Raw genomic sequence first — 15,895 nt, forward strand, 5'->3', positions numbered from 1 at the left:
AGGACGTAATGTTACAACTCAAAAAGCACATAATCGACGGCATAACCAGAGTCACCAGGGGCATACTGGCCCTGGACCTAACGAAAGCGTTCGACACGGTGAAGCACAGATTTCTAATGGAAACGATCTCGGTGATGGGGCTCGGCCGGAAATTCCACTCTTACATAGGCTCCTTCCTCAGAGACAGGAAAGCCACGATCAAAATAGGACAGGCCACGTCCGATTGGTACACGCTGGGCGCGAGGGGCACCCCACAAGGGGCGGTGCTCTCCCCGCTATTATTCAATCTAGCATTGAAAGGGCTCTCGGACCGGCTGACGAGAGTGACCAACGTCAATCACGCCCTGTACGCAGACGATATTACGGTGTGGTGCCCGAGAGGGTCCGACGCAGAAGTCGAGCGGGCTCTTCAAGAGGCGCTGGACACAACGGAAGAGTACCTGAAGGAAACGGGACTCCGTCTGTCACCCAGCAAATCGGAACTGTTGCTCTACAGGCCCTCGAAACAAGGCATGAGGAATTTGACGCCGATCAATCAAATACCAATCAAATTACACACGAGTGACGGCCAGCCGATCCCCAGAGTGGACACTATAAGAATCCTGGGGCTGCTAATTGAGGCTAAAGGCGGTAACACGCAAACGGTCATGAGACTCACGTTCAAAACGGAGAACATGCTTCGGCTGATCCTCAGGGTGACCAACCGCAGGGGAGGGCTCAGCGAGAGCAATCTCATCAGACTTTACCACGCCTTCCTCATGAGTCACATAAATTACGTAGCCTCGGCGCTAAAATGGACCAAGAGAGATGCGGCCAAGACACACTGATGCGCAAGAGCATCAAGAGGGTGCTAGGTCTTCCGATCAGTACAAGCACGGAGCGGCTCGATCGGCTAGGGGTCCACAATTCGCTAGCAGAAATCATCGAAGCACAGACCAAGGCACAGGTCGTGCGGCTGTTGACCACCAGGGCCGGCAGACGCATCCTAGAAGAAGCAGGGATAAATGCCGAGGCAGAGTGCAACGTATGCAGCGTCGCGCTCAGCGCGGCGGTCAGGGGCACTTTCAAGGTAGAACCGCTTCCGAGAAACGTCCACCCGCAATTCAACGAGGGGCGCCGAAAGGCGAGGGCCCGAGCACTGCTGAAATCGACCGCCAGCTGTCCGGGACTGGCGGCATTTGTAGACACGGCCCAGTACGGGCGCAGCGACCGGTACGCGGCCGTCTCGATACGCTGGGATGGTACGATCATTAACGCAGCATCAGTCAAGGGGGTAACGTCCGAGGTGGCCGAACAGTTGGCAATAGCCATGGCAATGAGGGACCCCGAACGTCCTTACGTATACACAGATTCGCGATCGGCGGCCGGAGCATTAGCCTCGGGCTTGATATCGCGGAAAGCGGCGGCCGTCCTCGGCAGTGAGGGAGCCGCGGGTCATCACATCCTCAAATGGTTTCCAGCCCACATGAGGGCCGACGTGCACCCCGACTTTCCCAACGCCAACGAGCTGGCACATGGACGCGCGCGAGGACTCGCACACCGCGGCGATTGTGGCGAGCGAAGTGGCGGGGAGAGAGGGGAGCACCGAGACCCGCTGCTCACCTTCAACGAAATAACGCATTATCAGCTGTCGAGGAGGACCTTCCCGCTCCCCCACGCTAAACTTACTAGACCACAGTCATCTATATTCAGAATGCTGCAAACAAGGTCGTTCCCCTCGAGAGGCAGAATGAGCCTTTATTCACCGGACGTAGAGCCGCAATGTCCGGATTGCGGCGAATCGTACTGTTCGCTATCGCACATGCTTTGGCAATGCTCCGCGTTAAGCGGCACCGTGTTCAGCAAAGAAGAAGACTGGATGGACGCCCTGCGAAGCGACGACCACCAGACCCAGCTCCGGGCCGTCCAGAGGGCTCACGAAAGGGCGGAGGCTCACGGGCTTCCCGTCCCAACGTGGGTGCGGCCCGCGACCCCTGCCGACCACTAAACCAAGAGTGGGTGGGAAGGGGTTCCTCAGGACCCAATAAAGTTCTTTCCTCCTCCTCCGCAAGAGGAGAATGATCAAGAACGGCGTGCAACTTATGTGTAAACAATATTAGCTGTGTTTCACATGATTAAGTTTTGCGAAAGCCATGGTGCGAGTGCGTGAAGAAGGAATTAGGTTCGAGAAAGTTTGCAAGATTAGAAAATAAGGTATGCTCAAGAAGTTTGCATCGGATACTAATGAGCGAAATGGGACGATAGTCAAGTGGAGAGTGCCTACTACCTGTTTTATGAAGTGGAATCACCTTTTCTATCTTCCATTCCACAGGGTTAGAACCTGTGTCAAGTGACTGTTGAAAAATTTTGGTTAGTATAATGGTAGGTAGAGTGGCAATTTGCTGCTTTAACTTAATTTTGTGTTTGCCTTTAATTTCCCTTTAAGAAGTGCCTTTACTGTGTACTGTATGTTTGATTATGCTTGTGCAAAGCAGGTTTTAGTGCGGTGCCAACAACTTAGCTGTACGCACAGGGTGGGGGCAAATAAAAATAGGTTTGTTTACTCAGCTGTGTGACTGACATTGAGAGGAGCTGTGTGGCTTTTGCTGGCAGTACACTGCTCATTTCATTATAATAGGGTACGGATTGGTTACAAGAAAGTTTCTTTGATACTTACCACATTGCAAAGGATGTGTTTGTGCTGAACACCTGTATACTGGTGTCTTAACCCATTAGCACCCACTGTAATAGAACTAGTACACTTGGTTCTGCATCCCTACCTCTCGAACAGCTGAATATTTGCTTTGAGCTATTTCTGTTTCTTGTACCCAGGGGGTACACACACACTTTAGCACCAAGTAGGATCTACTGTTTCATCCATAGGTAATAATTTCGCGTGAATTCCAGCATAACTATGGACTTACAACGAATTGAGATGAGTACTCGCTTTTCATTTATTTCTGCTCGCCTGCTTTACGTATTTACATTATGTTTTTATGGTGTTTAGTACATACGTTAAGAGTGTTAGAAACAAACGGTCGAATCTATGGCTTTATTTCAAAGAACAAAACACAGTTAAGGTTTGGTATACTTTATATAGTACACTGGGGGTGTTAGCAGTTGCAATTCGGCGCTTTCTTTCTCACTTGTGTTTCCGCACGAATACAGTCTTTCTTCAGAAGAAAGCCATTTTGTCGCTTGCGCGATGCTTTGGATGCAGTTGTGAGTGCAGAAAACATAGAAGAGGACATTGATATTTGTGATTGTGATAGCCGAACCAAATGAAAATACATATGAGGAGGAAGGCGACGACAACACTGATTCTTTCGCCGTGAACATCGTCTGCAGTTATTGTAGGTTAGCAAAGTCTACGACAATATTCCGCCAAAATGGTTTCATCGCAATATTATTGAGGACACCTTAGCCACACTCGCGATGTTGGCGTGTCGTCACCGTGCTTGCTGAGTGTCTTTGTATGTGTTTGGACGCTCATGGCACATGGTCATGGTCACTACCCTGAAAAAATCGGGAAGCAGCTGTGATGCTGATTTTGTCACGGCCGAGCATCATGGAGATGTGAGAAATGCATGGCCACTTTGTGGCTTGAAAAAGGGTGCTTTCAAAAATTTCGTACAAGGAGGTAGGAGCGCACTGACAAGTGCCTTGGCCATTGAAACCCCATGTACCCAGTGTGCTAGATGTAATACACCATTGTAACTTGACAGCCAATAAATATTTATCGATTTTTTGAAGACATGATATTTCTTTTATTGTTTAATTATTTGCAAATTTTGATGAAAATCACACCGGCAGTGTTATCATTGGTCATAATGGTAATTACTGTTGCATGCAAGAACTTGTGCTCTGACCAAGGTTTAATTTAGCAATCTATTGGGTTCTTTACTCGTTGAATCACATTTAGAGATTTAGTGTGAATATTCTGGTTTCCTGTAGTTCCCAGATTAGTCTAGATATCTGGAGAGAATATTAAAGTTTACAGTAGTGGGAATGCTGTGCCATTAGTGCCAGTCTGCCCATTTCATTGCTACAGCTATGTTGCAAATGAAACTGCGCCAAGAGGAGCTGCAGTCAGTGCAGGTAGCGGAAGGATATGGCAAAGTATGTTGTCGTTGCATCTCTTCTTGCCATCTATAAGCAGAAGGGTTGCAGTTGACATGCATGTTTATTAGTGCAGTTATGTACTTACTGATTTATATGTTGTCTTTTGTCTGTCACATTAGTGATAAGTGTTAGTGTTGTTCATTATTGCTGCCATGAAATTTGTGCTTTATCACTACCCTCAGACTGATCCTTTGAATACCCGATTTTTCGACCTGCTCAATTATTTGGGCAACCCAGCAGCACTGCCACCTACTCTCTCTAATCATGTGTAAGGGTAATAGAAATTGCGGAAGCTGTAGAGTGTTTCACTAAATGTTTGCGACATGATCTGCACACTTGATCAAACAAAGATGGTAGCCAGGAGCAAATTCTTCACTATTCAAGTTATTGCTCTTATGCTAGTCATTAGTCGGGTGATTTCTCTGCCTTTAGCATGCCTTTTAGCTGCTGTGAAAAGATGGTTTATTGGCTCAGTACCAAACCATAATTTTGGTTGCCAACTTCCGATAAAAGAATGCACATTATTAACCTAGCAATGTAGTGGGATAATAACCAGAATTAATCTCCGGCTGGTGTGGTGGCGGGCATCAAGCCACCATGAAAAGGTTGGTGCTTTCGTCAATGACAATCAGTACTTGAAGTCAAGCTCACTGACGGCAGCTTTTGTATCTGTGAACAAGCAGCCGGCAACTGTCAAGTGTTTGCTTGTGAGCAAGAGTTGACACTGCCTTTTTTTTTTTTTTGACATCAAATTTATGGACATTCTTGCTGTCTCCTCGGTTTTTGAAAATTGGTCGACATTTGTATGTACGCTACAGCCTCATCACATGGCAGTGTTTATGCTTGTTAGTTTTTAATCTGCCTCTTTCAGCCTGATTGCTGAAAGCGCCTCTTTCAGCCTGATTGCTGAAAGCAGTAATTACCGTATTTGCTCGAATAATGATCGCACTCGCGTAGTGATCGCACCCCTGAATTTTGTCATCAAAATTCAATTTTTTTTTATTTCCCGTGCAATGATCGCACCCCGAACTTGCCGCAGCGATATGTCATGTGCCAAGTCTAGCTAATATTTATCACGCTTACCATCTGTCGAATGATACGCGAACGACTCCTCAAGACAAACCAAGCGGTCTGCACGCACCAAACATTCTTTAAGTACATAAAAGTACATGCCTCATTTCATTACTTTCATCACTTTCCGCGCGTCCATGACTAAAAAAAAAAGCTGCAACCAAACTTGCCATTATTATGTGTAGGCTTTATAATGGTTGTCAACAACAAAAAAGGCGCCTTTCGGTTCTTCTCATCTGCACTTGTGGGCACGCACCAAATCGCGAGCGGCAACAATAGTAGCCACGTTTACACTGATACGTTAAAAGTGTACCCTATTCATACGCCAACGCTTGTAACACAGCTAAGATATTCACCCACCCTTAGAGGAAACGTGCCGTATTAGGATAGTAGTGAAGACAGATGCCACAGTTTCCACAGCATGCCGGCCATGTATTTCTATGTCACTGGCAGCTGAGAGCGCCCATCTGTTTCTGTCCGCTCAAAGTGGACATGGCTATGTTATTGCCGCAAACTTGCCGATATTAACATTATTATTCATTACTGATACGGAAGAAACTGTTTCAATGCACGTAATGTACTCACGAGAATAATAAAACGTCGCGTTCGGCGCGTTCGCCTTGCTCCGCCGGCGGCAATTTTTCTTTTGGTGTCCCGCAGCAAACGCGGGACGAAAGACATTTTGTTTTCTTTTCGCAGGAAATTTAACCTGCGTAATGATCGCACCCTTGATTTTGCGTCAATTTTTCTTACAAAAAAGTGCGATCCTTATGCGAGTAAATACGGTATATATTCCAGTCAGTTTTTAGTCTGCTTTCTGTTTTGTACAGCATTGCACATTCTTGTGGCATTTTTTGATGGTCCTGCTGTGACCAAGTTACTTTTGAATAGAATCTGGCAACACTTGAATTCAGTCAACCCAGGGAATGTGCTGGCTTCAACAAAACATCACATATGTGTCTATAATCAGATCATTCTGAAATGACCCACCACAGTAGCCCATTGGCTGTGATGTTGCACTACTGAGGTTGTGGGTTTGATCCCAGCTGCTTCAGCTGCATTTTAGTGAGGGTGAAATGCAGAAACGCTTGTGTACTTAGATACAGGTGCACGTTACAGAACCTCAAGTGGCCAAAATAATCTGTAGTCCCTCACTGCAGCGTGCCTCATAATTAGATTGCGGTTTTGGCACGTAATACCTCAGCATTAAACATGCCATTTAATATGCCATGTTCTGCTAGTACGCTTTTCATTTCGAAGTGCTTTTCTGCTTGTAGCAGTAACTTCAACTGGTGTGATGCATCAAACTCTCCTGTTTGTAGGCCTATTCCCTGAGGTTCTCGGATGTTTTAATTTTGCAGAACGAAGTTGTGCAAAGACTACTACGAGGTGCTCTGTGTGAATCGGGATGCAGATGATGAGTTGCTCAAGAAGCAGTACCGTAAGCTGGCACTACAGGTGCACCCCGACAAAAACAAGGCTCCTGGAGCAGGAGATGCCTTTAAGGCGATTGGAAATGCCTATGCTGTGCTCAGTGACCCTGAGAAGCGGAAGCTGTACGACATGAATGGCAACCGACCACCTCAGCAGCAGAGCTATACTGGTGACAGCTATGACTACAGCCGGGGCTTTGAAGGTAGGCATCTCGTCTATCAGCAACTAAATGTTTCTGAGCCTGCATTGCATCTCTAGAAAATAGTTGTTTATTAAGTATGAGTCAGCTGCTCTGGTAGTTGGCTGTATGCACCAGTTTATTCAGACAAGTCCAGAATGCCACAATGAGGCAAGGGAGAGAGATGCTATCGTCCAGTTGACATGCAGCAGCAGCGGAGTATGCAACCCCACAATTGTCACTCCAAATTGAGACATTAAGCTTGTGGGAATGTTTTGCATTGTTTCGTTTTAGTTCGTTGCACATGAAATGTGTTGGCGTTATGCCTGTGTGGCAGTCACAAGCAGAGATTTTGTTTTAATTTTGATTCAGTGCAAGGTGTGCAGTGTGTGACACATTGCTGGCAAATATAATGAGACTAAAGAACTGCTGCCGATGTGCTTGCATCAAACTCGCTTGCTACATCACACTGGTGATGAAGTAATTGGAGGGTGCAAATGGTAGTGAAAGGTACATCTATCTGGATAAAGAGGTGTAAATGAGGAGAAAGGAGGTTAACTGAGGGGCCCAATTTTTTTATTAGTAATATCACAAGAAGCCAACAAACACTTACACCAAGGACAACATAGGGGAAATCACTTGTGCTTAATAAATGAGATAAAGAAACGATAAATTGATGGAAATGAAAGTGGATAAAAAGACAACTTGCCGCAGGTGGGGAACGATCCCACAACCTTCGCATTTCGCATGCGATGCTCTACCAATTGAGCTACCGCAGCACCGTTTCACCATCCACTTTCTTGGGTATTCATGTTTCCTAGTAGAACCCTGGGAGTGTTATCCAGCGCCACCGGTTACAGACCTTGGCGGCGGATGTAGAACATCCTTTCTACCGCAGGCGTCATGAGAATGTGATCTTTTTTGGGGGAAGGCAACCAGTCAATAAACCCATACATGCTATCTGAAGGCATCAATGTTGCCAGATTCGAGACCCTCATTATGTAACAAACGAGAAGAAAGGGGGTTAACTGGGGGGCCCAATTTTTTTATTAGTCATATCACAAGAAGCCAACAAAAACTGACACCAAGGACAACATAGGGGAAAATACTTGTGCTTAATAAATGAAATAAACAAGAAATTAATGGAAATGAAAAAATTAATGGAAAAATCAGGCCTCTCGGTTAACTCCCAAGCAAGCCATTTAGTTTCGTCATCTCCTAGGGAACCCCACCCTCTCCCCATTCCTGCGTGTTAAAGCACCCTCCTCCCCTCCTTCATAGTGGCCCATACTCCTCCCCTTTACCGGTCATCATTTCGCGTTTAGTAGTTCGCGAATTGTGCCCGTGCGTCGGCTTGAACGTCACCCGTTCCCTCGGCGCTCCCTCGATTTGCGCGAAGCGCTTCATGATAGGGCAGTGAGCCAAATCGCCGTTGGAATTTTCGGCCCGGTTGCCTTTGCTCTATTGCCATTGCCCATGTGAGGGCTGCTCTGTTTGCGCTGTCATCTACTGTCGTGTGAATGCTAGCTGCAAAACGATTCGATTCACGTCACTTATTACATGACAGATTCATCCGTAATTGGCAACTCTAGAATCCATTACTTGTGCTGACAACACTTTCGAAATAAGCAAAGATGGCTACAACATCCAGGTTCATGGTGGCTCTTTTGCTTGGTGCTGCACTCGCACATTTCTTGTTCATGGTGTCGAATCGAGGTGTTTCATTGAAGCTGAAGGGGTTCTTGCTGCCAATTACCTTACTTTGATTGGTCTCAAGTATTTCAGCGACGAAACCGTGGAAATCGTGCTGTGCATGCCAATGTATGGCCTGCCCAGTGAGCAGCATCAGATTATTTTTTTATAGAGGATTTCAATGAAGCTGGAAGTTTACAAAAGGTAGGTATTTGGGCGTAACAGGCCCCTGAAAGGTGCAAGCACTTGTTTGTGGTGTTGCTCCATTGGTACAGGTACGATACTCAACTGTTTTCGACGTTCATAGGCAACTCCGCACTGTGACTCGTGTTGTAGTATATCACATATAGCATCTCACAATATATAGGCACTAACGTCTGTCTCACTTTCAGAAGCTAGACACAGATATTCTACACTGAGGCTAAAAATTGTAATGCTACATGGTCAGTGCGTCTTGGAATAAAAACAAATGAGAGTTCCATATAGTTACCTGATACCTGTGATCACGTCATCTGCATCCGATGACTGGTGCTTGCTCATGCTTGCAGTATGCAGTGTTTTAAATAGGGGTTCAGGCTTACGAATATAACAGACACTTGCTGCCTGTAGAAATTCTCGAACCCTATTGAAACGTGAGAAGTGAATAACAACCAATCGGACCAAGTTGAGTTTATTCCAACAGGTTTCCAAAATTTAGTGAAGGTTTTCTTTTGGGCAAAGTCACTTGTACTTTGAAACGAACTGAACCAGTTGTAATGAAGTTTAGGCATATGCACAGTGCCTGAAAGCAAACTAGCACAGGTCGAACGCTCCAAAGCTGGAACGAGTGCTGCTTCCTGTTCCTTCTAAATCTCTAGCAAGCAAACATACTGACAACTCAATGTGTTCAATGATATAACAGCATCTTCTGCTTGCACTGCTAAACTAAAGTATGCTATGAAAACGATACGTCACCTCGCGGCATGTGTCATGGCCAACTTCAGACCTTGCGAGGCAGTTATCATTCCTGCTACCGTGCCTGCAGACAAAAGTACATTAGCAAGAATACTCCTGCTGCTAAAAGCATTAGTAACACTTACCGTATTTACACGATTGTAAGTCGACTCTAATGTAAGTTGACCCCCCCCCCCCCATACCGCGTGACAGGAAAAAAGAAAAAAGAGCATACCCGAGGGCGCATTCGATAACAAAAATATATTAGTAGCTGACATGGTCACTGGACTACTCGTCTTCACTGGCGCTGCCATCATCATCGTTGCTTGGTCACACAGCGTGTCGTCGTCCCACGAAATTTCACATTTGGCAAACGACCGCACCATGACATCTTGTGGAACAGCCGCCCACGCCGAATGCACCCAACCACACGCAGCTGTCAGGGAGGCTCTTTTGACAGGTCCAGTTGGCGTAGTTTCGCGGTCTTCTGCTGCCAGCCACTCGTTGTACTCACGGTGGAGCAGGTCCTTAAAAGGCGAAGATCCGGGCTTGTTTCATGACCATGTCGCACTTCACTGGCGGGGACCAATCGCGCATTTCAGCAACGTACGCCGCAAGCTTAGCCTCATCATCAGCCTGGTTATGCCCACTGCAGGGCAAAGGCCTCTCCCATACTTCTCCGACTACCCCGGTCATGTACTAATTGTGGCCATGTTGTCCCTGCAAACTTCTTAATCTCATCCGCCCACCTAACTTTCGGCCGCCCCCTGCTACGCTTCCCTTCCCTTGGAATCCATTCCGTAACTCTTAATGACCATCGGTTATCTTCCCTCCTCATTACGTGTCCTGCCCATGCCCATTTCTTTTTCTTGATTTCAACTAAGATATCATTAACTCGCGTTTGTTCTCTCACCCAATCTGCTCTTTTCTTATCCCTTAACGTTACACCGATCATTCTTCTTTCCATAGCTCGTTGCGTCGTCCTCAATTTAAGTAGAACCCGTTTCGTAAGCCTCCAGGTTTCTGCAACGTATGTGGGTACTGGTAAGACACAGCTGTTATACACTTTCCTCTTGAGAGATAATGGCAACCTGCTGTTCATGATCTGAGAGTGCCTGCCAAACGCACCCCAGCCCATTCTTAGTCTTCTGATTATTTCAGTCTCATGATCCGGATCCGCGGTCACTACCTGCCCTAAGTAGATGTATTCCCTTACCACTTCCAGTGCCGCGCTACCTATCGTAAACTGCTGTTCTCTTCCGAGACTGTTAAACATTACTTTAGTTTTCTGCAGGTTAATTTTTAGACTCACCCTTTAGCTTTGTCTCTCCAGGTCAGTGAGCATGCATTGCAATTGGTCCCCTGAGTTACTGAGCAAGGCAATATCATCAGCGAATCGCAAGTTACTAAGGTATTCTCCATTAATTCTTATCCCCAATTCTTCCCAATCCAGGTCTCTGAATACCTCCTGTAAACACGCTGTGAATAGCATTGGAGAGATCGTATCTCCCTGCCTTACGCCTTTCTTTATTGGGATTTTGTTGCTTTCTTTATGGAGTACTACGGTGGCTGTGGAGCCGCTATAGATATCTTTCAGTATTTTTACATACGGCTCGTCTACACCCTGATTTCATAATGCCTCCATGACTGCTGAGGTTTCGATTGAATCAAACGCTTTTTCGTAATCAATGAAAGCTATATATAAGGGTTGGTTATATTCCGCACATTTCTCTATCACCTGATTGATAGTGTGAATATGGTCTATTGTTGAGTAGCCTTTACGAATCCTGCCTGGTCCTTTGGTTGACAGAAGCCTAAGATGTTCCTGATTCCATTTGCGATTACCTTAGTAAATACTTTCTAGGCAACAGACAGTAAACTGATCGGTCTATAATTTTTCAAGTCTTTGGCGTCTCCTTTTTTATGGATTAGGATTATGTTAGTGTTCTTCCAAGATTTCGGGATGCTCGAGGTCATAAGGCATTGTGTGTCCATGGTGGCCAGTTTTTCTAGAACAATCTGCCCACCATCCTTCAACAAATCTGCTGTTGCCTGATCCTCCCCAGCTGCCTTCCCCCTTTGCATAGCTCCCAAGGCTTTCTTTACTTCTTCCGGCGTTACTTGTGGGATTTCAAATTCCTCTGGACTGTTCTCTCTTCCATTATCGTCGTGGGTTCCACTTGTACTGTATAAATCTCTGTAGAACTCCTCAGCCACTTGAACTACCTCATCCATATTAGTAATGATATTGCCGGCTTTGTCTATTTCTGCATACATCTGATTCTTGCCTACTCCTAGTTTCTTCTTCATGGCTTTTAGGCTTCCTCCGTTCCTGAGAGCAGGTTCAATTCTATCCCTATTATACTTCCTTATGTCAGTTTATGTCAGTTGTCTTGCACTTGTTGATTAACTTGGAAAGTTCTGCCAGTTCTATTCTAGTTGTAGGGTTAGAGGCTTTCATACATTGGCGTTTCTTGATCATATCTTTCGTCTCCTGCGATAGCTTACTGGTGTCCTGTCTAACGGAGTTACCACCGACTTCTATTGCGCACTCCTTAATGATGCCCATAGGATTGTCGTTCATTGCTTCAACACTAAGGTCCTCTTCCTGAGTTAAAGCCGTATACCTGTTCTGTAGGTTGATCCGGAATTCCTCTATTTTCCCTCTTACCGCTAACTCATTGATCAGCTTCTTATGTACCAGTTCCTTCTGTTCCTTCCTCAAGTCTAGGCTAATTCGAGTTCTTACCATCCTGTGGTCACTGCAGTGCACCTTACCGAGCACGTCCACATCTTGTATGATGCCAGGGTTAGCGCAGAGTATAAAGTCTATTTCATTTCTAGTCTCGCCATTCAAGCTCCTCCACGTCCACTTTTGGCTATCCCGCTTGCGGAAGAAGGTATTCATTATCTGCATATTATTCTGTTCTGCAAAGTCTGCTAATTACTCTCCCCTACTATTCCTAGAATCTATGCCATATTCCCCCACTGACTTGTCTCCAGCCTGCTTCTTGCCTACCCTGGCATTGAAGTCGCCCATCTGTATATAGTGTATTTTGTTTTGACTTTACCCATCGCCGATTCCACGTCTTCATAAGCTTAGCCTACAGCTCTGGAAAGCGTCCAGACTCCAGCACGTGGGAAATTCCTCACTTGCCGCCACAGGTGAAAATTTCGCTTCGCTGCAGTCGCCACTATCGCACCACCCATTCAGAAACATCGAACTTGCGGCCCGCTGCACAGTGATTTGTGTCTTCAGCGTAAAGGATGGCAGCCCTCTTGAACGTTGCGGTGAACGAGTGCCGAATGATTAGTGGGCCTGGACCAGTCATGACGACTGAGGAAGCATAGAAGTAGCACATAGCCGGCACTCAAGTGGAACGCGCCAAACCAATGCCTTTCGTCAAACTATAGAGATAGCTAAGCGCAACAGGCAAAGAGAAACCCGCGAGCGGTGTCTGCTCTTCCATAAACTGCCAATTCTCCCCGCAAGCTCCGCCGTTGTGAGGGTGCCGCCGCGACTGGAACAGCGGCGCTTCCATCAACTATCGACACCCCCTCATGAGTGTTGTATGCACTGTAACACTCTCAAAAACGTTGAAAAACCCTTCTGAAAAGCAAACAAACACACGGGATAGCGAAAAGCTACCGGTGGGGCCATAGAGCAAACAAAATTGTATAGCTCCCATTGGTCTCGCTTTTTTGGCGGTGCCATGTTTTGGTTTCGATTGGAAGTCGACCCCCCCCCCCCCCCCCTTCAGATTTTCAGATGCAAAAAAAGTGGTCGACTTACAATCGTGTAAATACGGTATGCTGGGGCAGAAAGCTATAAACGAACAAAACCAAATGAAGCTTAAACCTGCATCATTATAATTTAATAAAGGGCCTGCCTAAACAAAACACACACTGCAATTTGAAACTCCAGCAAGATATTGAAAGCCATGTTCTGCTTGCTGAGAAGAAAGAAGCCCTGAGTGGAGTGTTTTGAACAAACCAGTACAGTGAAACCTCGTTAAACCGTAGTGGGCTGGAGCTCGGAAAAAGTATGTACTAAACGGTAGTACTGCTTAGCCAAAATAGCATGAGATCGCCCACTTACCTGTCAAAAACGGAAGAGAGAGTGTGATGAAAGGGGAAGAAACATGCAGTATTTATTTACTTCGCGCTATAAAAGTGTTATTTTCGTTTGATGCCGCGGCGGCCTAGCAGCGATGACGGCGGCCTCAAACTTACTGGAGCTGCGAGCCAGCTTTTCAACCAGCCCCCCTCTTCTCGGCAAACACTCGCATTGCAGATTCCTCATTAGTGTTGCATATTCTTCGTGCGCGGGCGCGGTAGCGTGGCAGAAGTTGCGGGGCACCTATTCATTGCGGGGTGCTGTTCTTGTTGCGACGATTGTATTCTTGAGGCAGACGTAATGCGCAGCTTCTGTCACTGTTGGGCCTGAATGGCCTGTGCTGTCGCTTTCCATCTGATCCTTATCACTGTCGCTAGGCGACACTTCGGCAAAACAGAGGCAACGATGGCGAAAAGTCGAACCTTGCAGCCGACATCTCTTTGCGGTCGCAGCAGCGCTGCTGAGCAATTTCTTCACATTCCAAATGCCACACACCGTAGTCAACAGTAGATCCATGTTGCGTGCCAGCGCCCACTTCTTTGTGTCACATTCGACAGCACGAACAATGTCTAATTTTTCTTCTACGCTGAGCACCCGGCGTCTTTTTTATCCGAGCTTCGGCATGACGCGAGTCCTAGCTTACACGACGCCACAATGCTCTCTGGGACAGCATAGAATAAAGAACCAACTGGGGACAGCGCCGAAATGATGTTGATGTTGATGTGGCTTCACATGCAAATGCACAAGGCGCTTGGAGGCAGTTGTTCAGATCTCTGAGGCTTGTTGTTCTACCGGGCCGCCCAATAGAGACGAAGCACCGCCATGCTTGCGCGACGAAAAGTGGAAACACTATGTGTTAAATTATATGTACGCAATAAGCTGGTACGGTTTATGTGGATGCAAAACACATTATGTTCAATGGCCGCTGAGTCGGGGATTTGACTTTACTACTTTTAATACGAAACTACTGTTAAAGTGGGTACGGTTTAATGAAGTTTTACTGTATACTTCAAACCCACTTATGGCGATACCGGTTTTAACAATATATCGGTTATAACAATAAGAAGCTGCTGCGCCGTCAATTTTTTATGGTTTCCATAGTGAAATAACCTGCTTGCTACAATGCCCCAATGCCGCGTTATCGGATGAATTCAGCTGCTGGGTGTCCGAGCCAAAAGGTAGGGAAATGTGAAATCCTTGAAAAGAAAAAAAAACAGAAAACAAGAAATTCGAGCCATTGCACAATGGGCTGCTGCTCCACCAGCCGCCGCATGCTCATTTTCCAGCCATTTCCGCGCACCTCTCTCCTGTCACCCTTCCACCCCTCTGAACACGAATGGGCTGCACCCATAGCTCTACGCCGCCCCACCCTCCTAAACACTAATGGACTGCACCAACTGCGCTGCTCGCAGTTTGCTCGCATGTTGCTTTTCTGGCTCCTCACTCAGCACAGTTCTGCAAACAGCTTAATCGTTTGCGTTCGTCTTTGTTGGTTGCGTTGAAATTGTACCTGGCCATGCAGCTTCTCAGCCTCGTTCGACTCTCCGACGAAACGGAAGATGGCTGATCCGCCCGCTGATCATCGGCAATGCATGATGTTGCCAGTGAAAAGAAAGTGCACGGCTATAGGTTTGGAAACTAAGTGCTTCTAACCGATGAGACGATCGTTGCGAACATGCTTGCATCAGATAGTGACGGCGACGATGGCAGCGATGATGTGGTAGGGCAGGCTGCCTCAACGTTGTCCTCACGGGAGGCCCGGCAGATGGTTCAGTCCCTTCGGGGCTTCGTTGTCACGAGGAACCTTCTGCTACAGCACTACGTGGAGCACCTAGATGCCTTGGAGGAGGAGGTCTGCAAGCTTCACGTAAAGCGTGCAAGGCTGACGGACAGGGTTTTCTCATGCAAGCCAGTGAGAAGTACGGGGCGAGATGCTTGTGGCGATCTTGCCTCAGCCTTTCTTATGGATTTCTCAAGCTGACAGGCTGCTGCAACAACCTTCTCACATTTTTTAAAAGGCCCCTTTTGGGGCCACCAAAGTGATGCCTCGGCGGTGCTTGCATATCGCTTGCCACCCGTGATCCCTCTTTGCAGTTGTTATAGCAGTGCCGTTCTTTAATTCCAACAGCCGCGACTTGTTACACACGATTGGAGCGCCCAGGAAGCAGTTAAACGAGTGAACACAATCGGCAGCCGGGTGGAGGAAGGTGGTGGGGAGGCGCGCTGGCCTCCCTGTCATTATAGTTTTCTCACAGCAGCTCTGCCATCCCCCTATTTTGAGTTTTCATGCAACCCCGTTATAACAATTATCAGTTATTACGATGGAATTTTTGTGGCACTTGAAAATTGTTATAAGTGGGTTCGACTGT

General features: G+C 46.7%; 1 protein-coding gene across 2 annotated transcripts in view; it reads left to right on the forward strand.

Annotated features, from left to right (window-relative positions):
- LOC126544616 (dnaJ homolog subfamily B member 14) overlaps window positions 1–15,895 on the forward strand; it is a 93,468-nt gene that overhangs the window by 11,841 nt on the left and 65,732 nt on the right. For both annotated transcript variants that reach the window (XM_050192053.3, XM_055062104.2), the window contains exon 3: window positions 6,534–6,808. In XM_050192053.3, the coding sequence (XP_050048010.1) occupies window positions 6,534–6,808 (275 nt within the window). The remainder of the gene's footprint in view (window positions 1–6,533; window positions 6,809–15,895) is intronic.

The sequence above is a fragment of the Dermacentor andersoni genome, chromosome 1 (assembly GCF_023375885.2).
Source record: "Dermacentor andersoni chromosome 1, qqDerAnde1_hic_scaffold, whole genome shotgun sequence".
NCBI lineage: Eukaryota > Metazoa > Arthropoda > Arachnida > Ixodida > Ixodidae > Dermacentor > Dermacentor andersoni.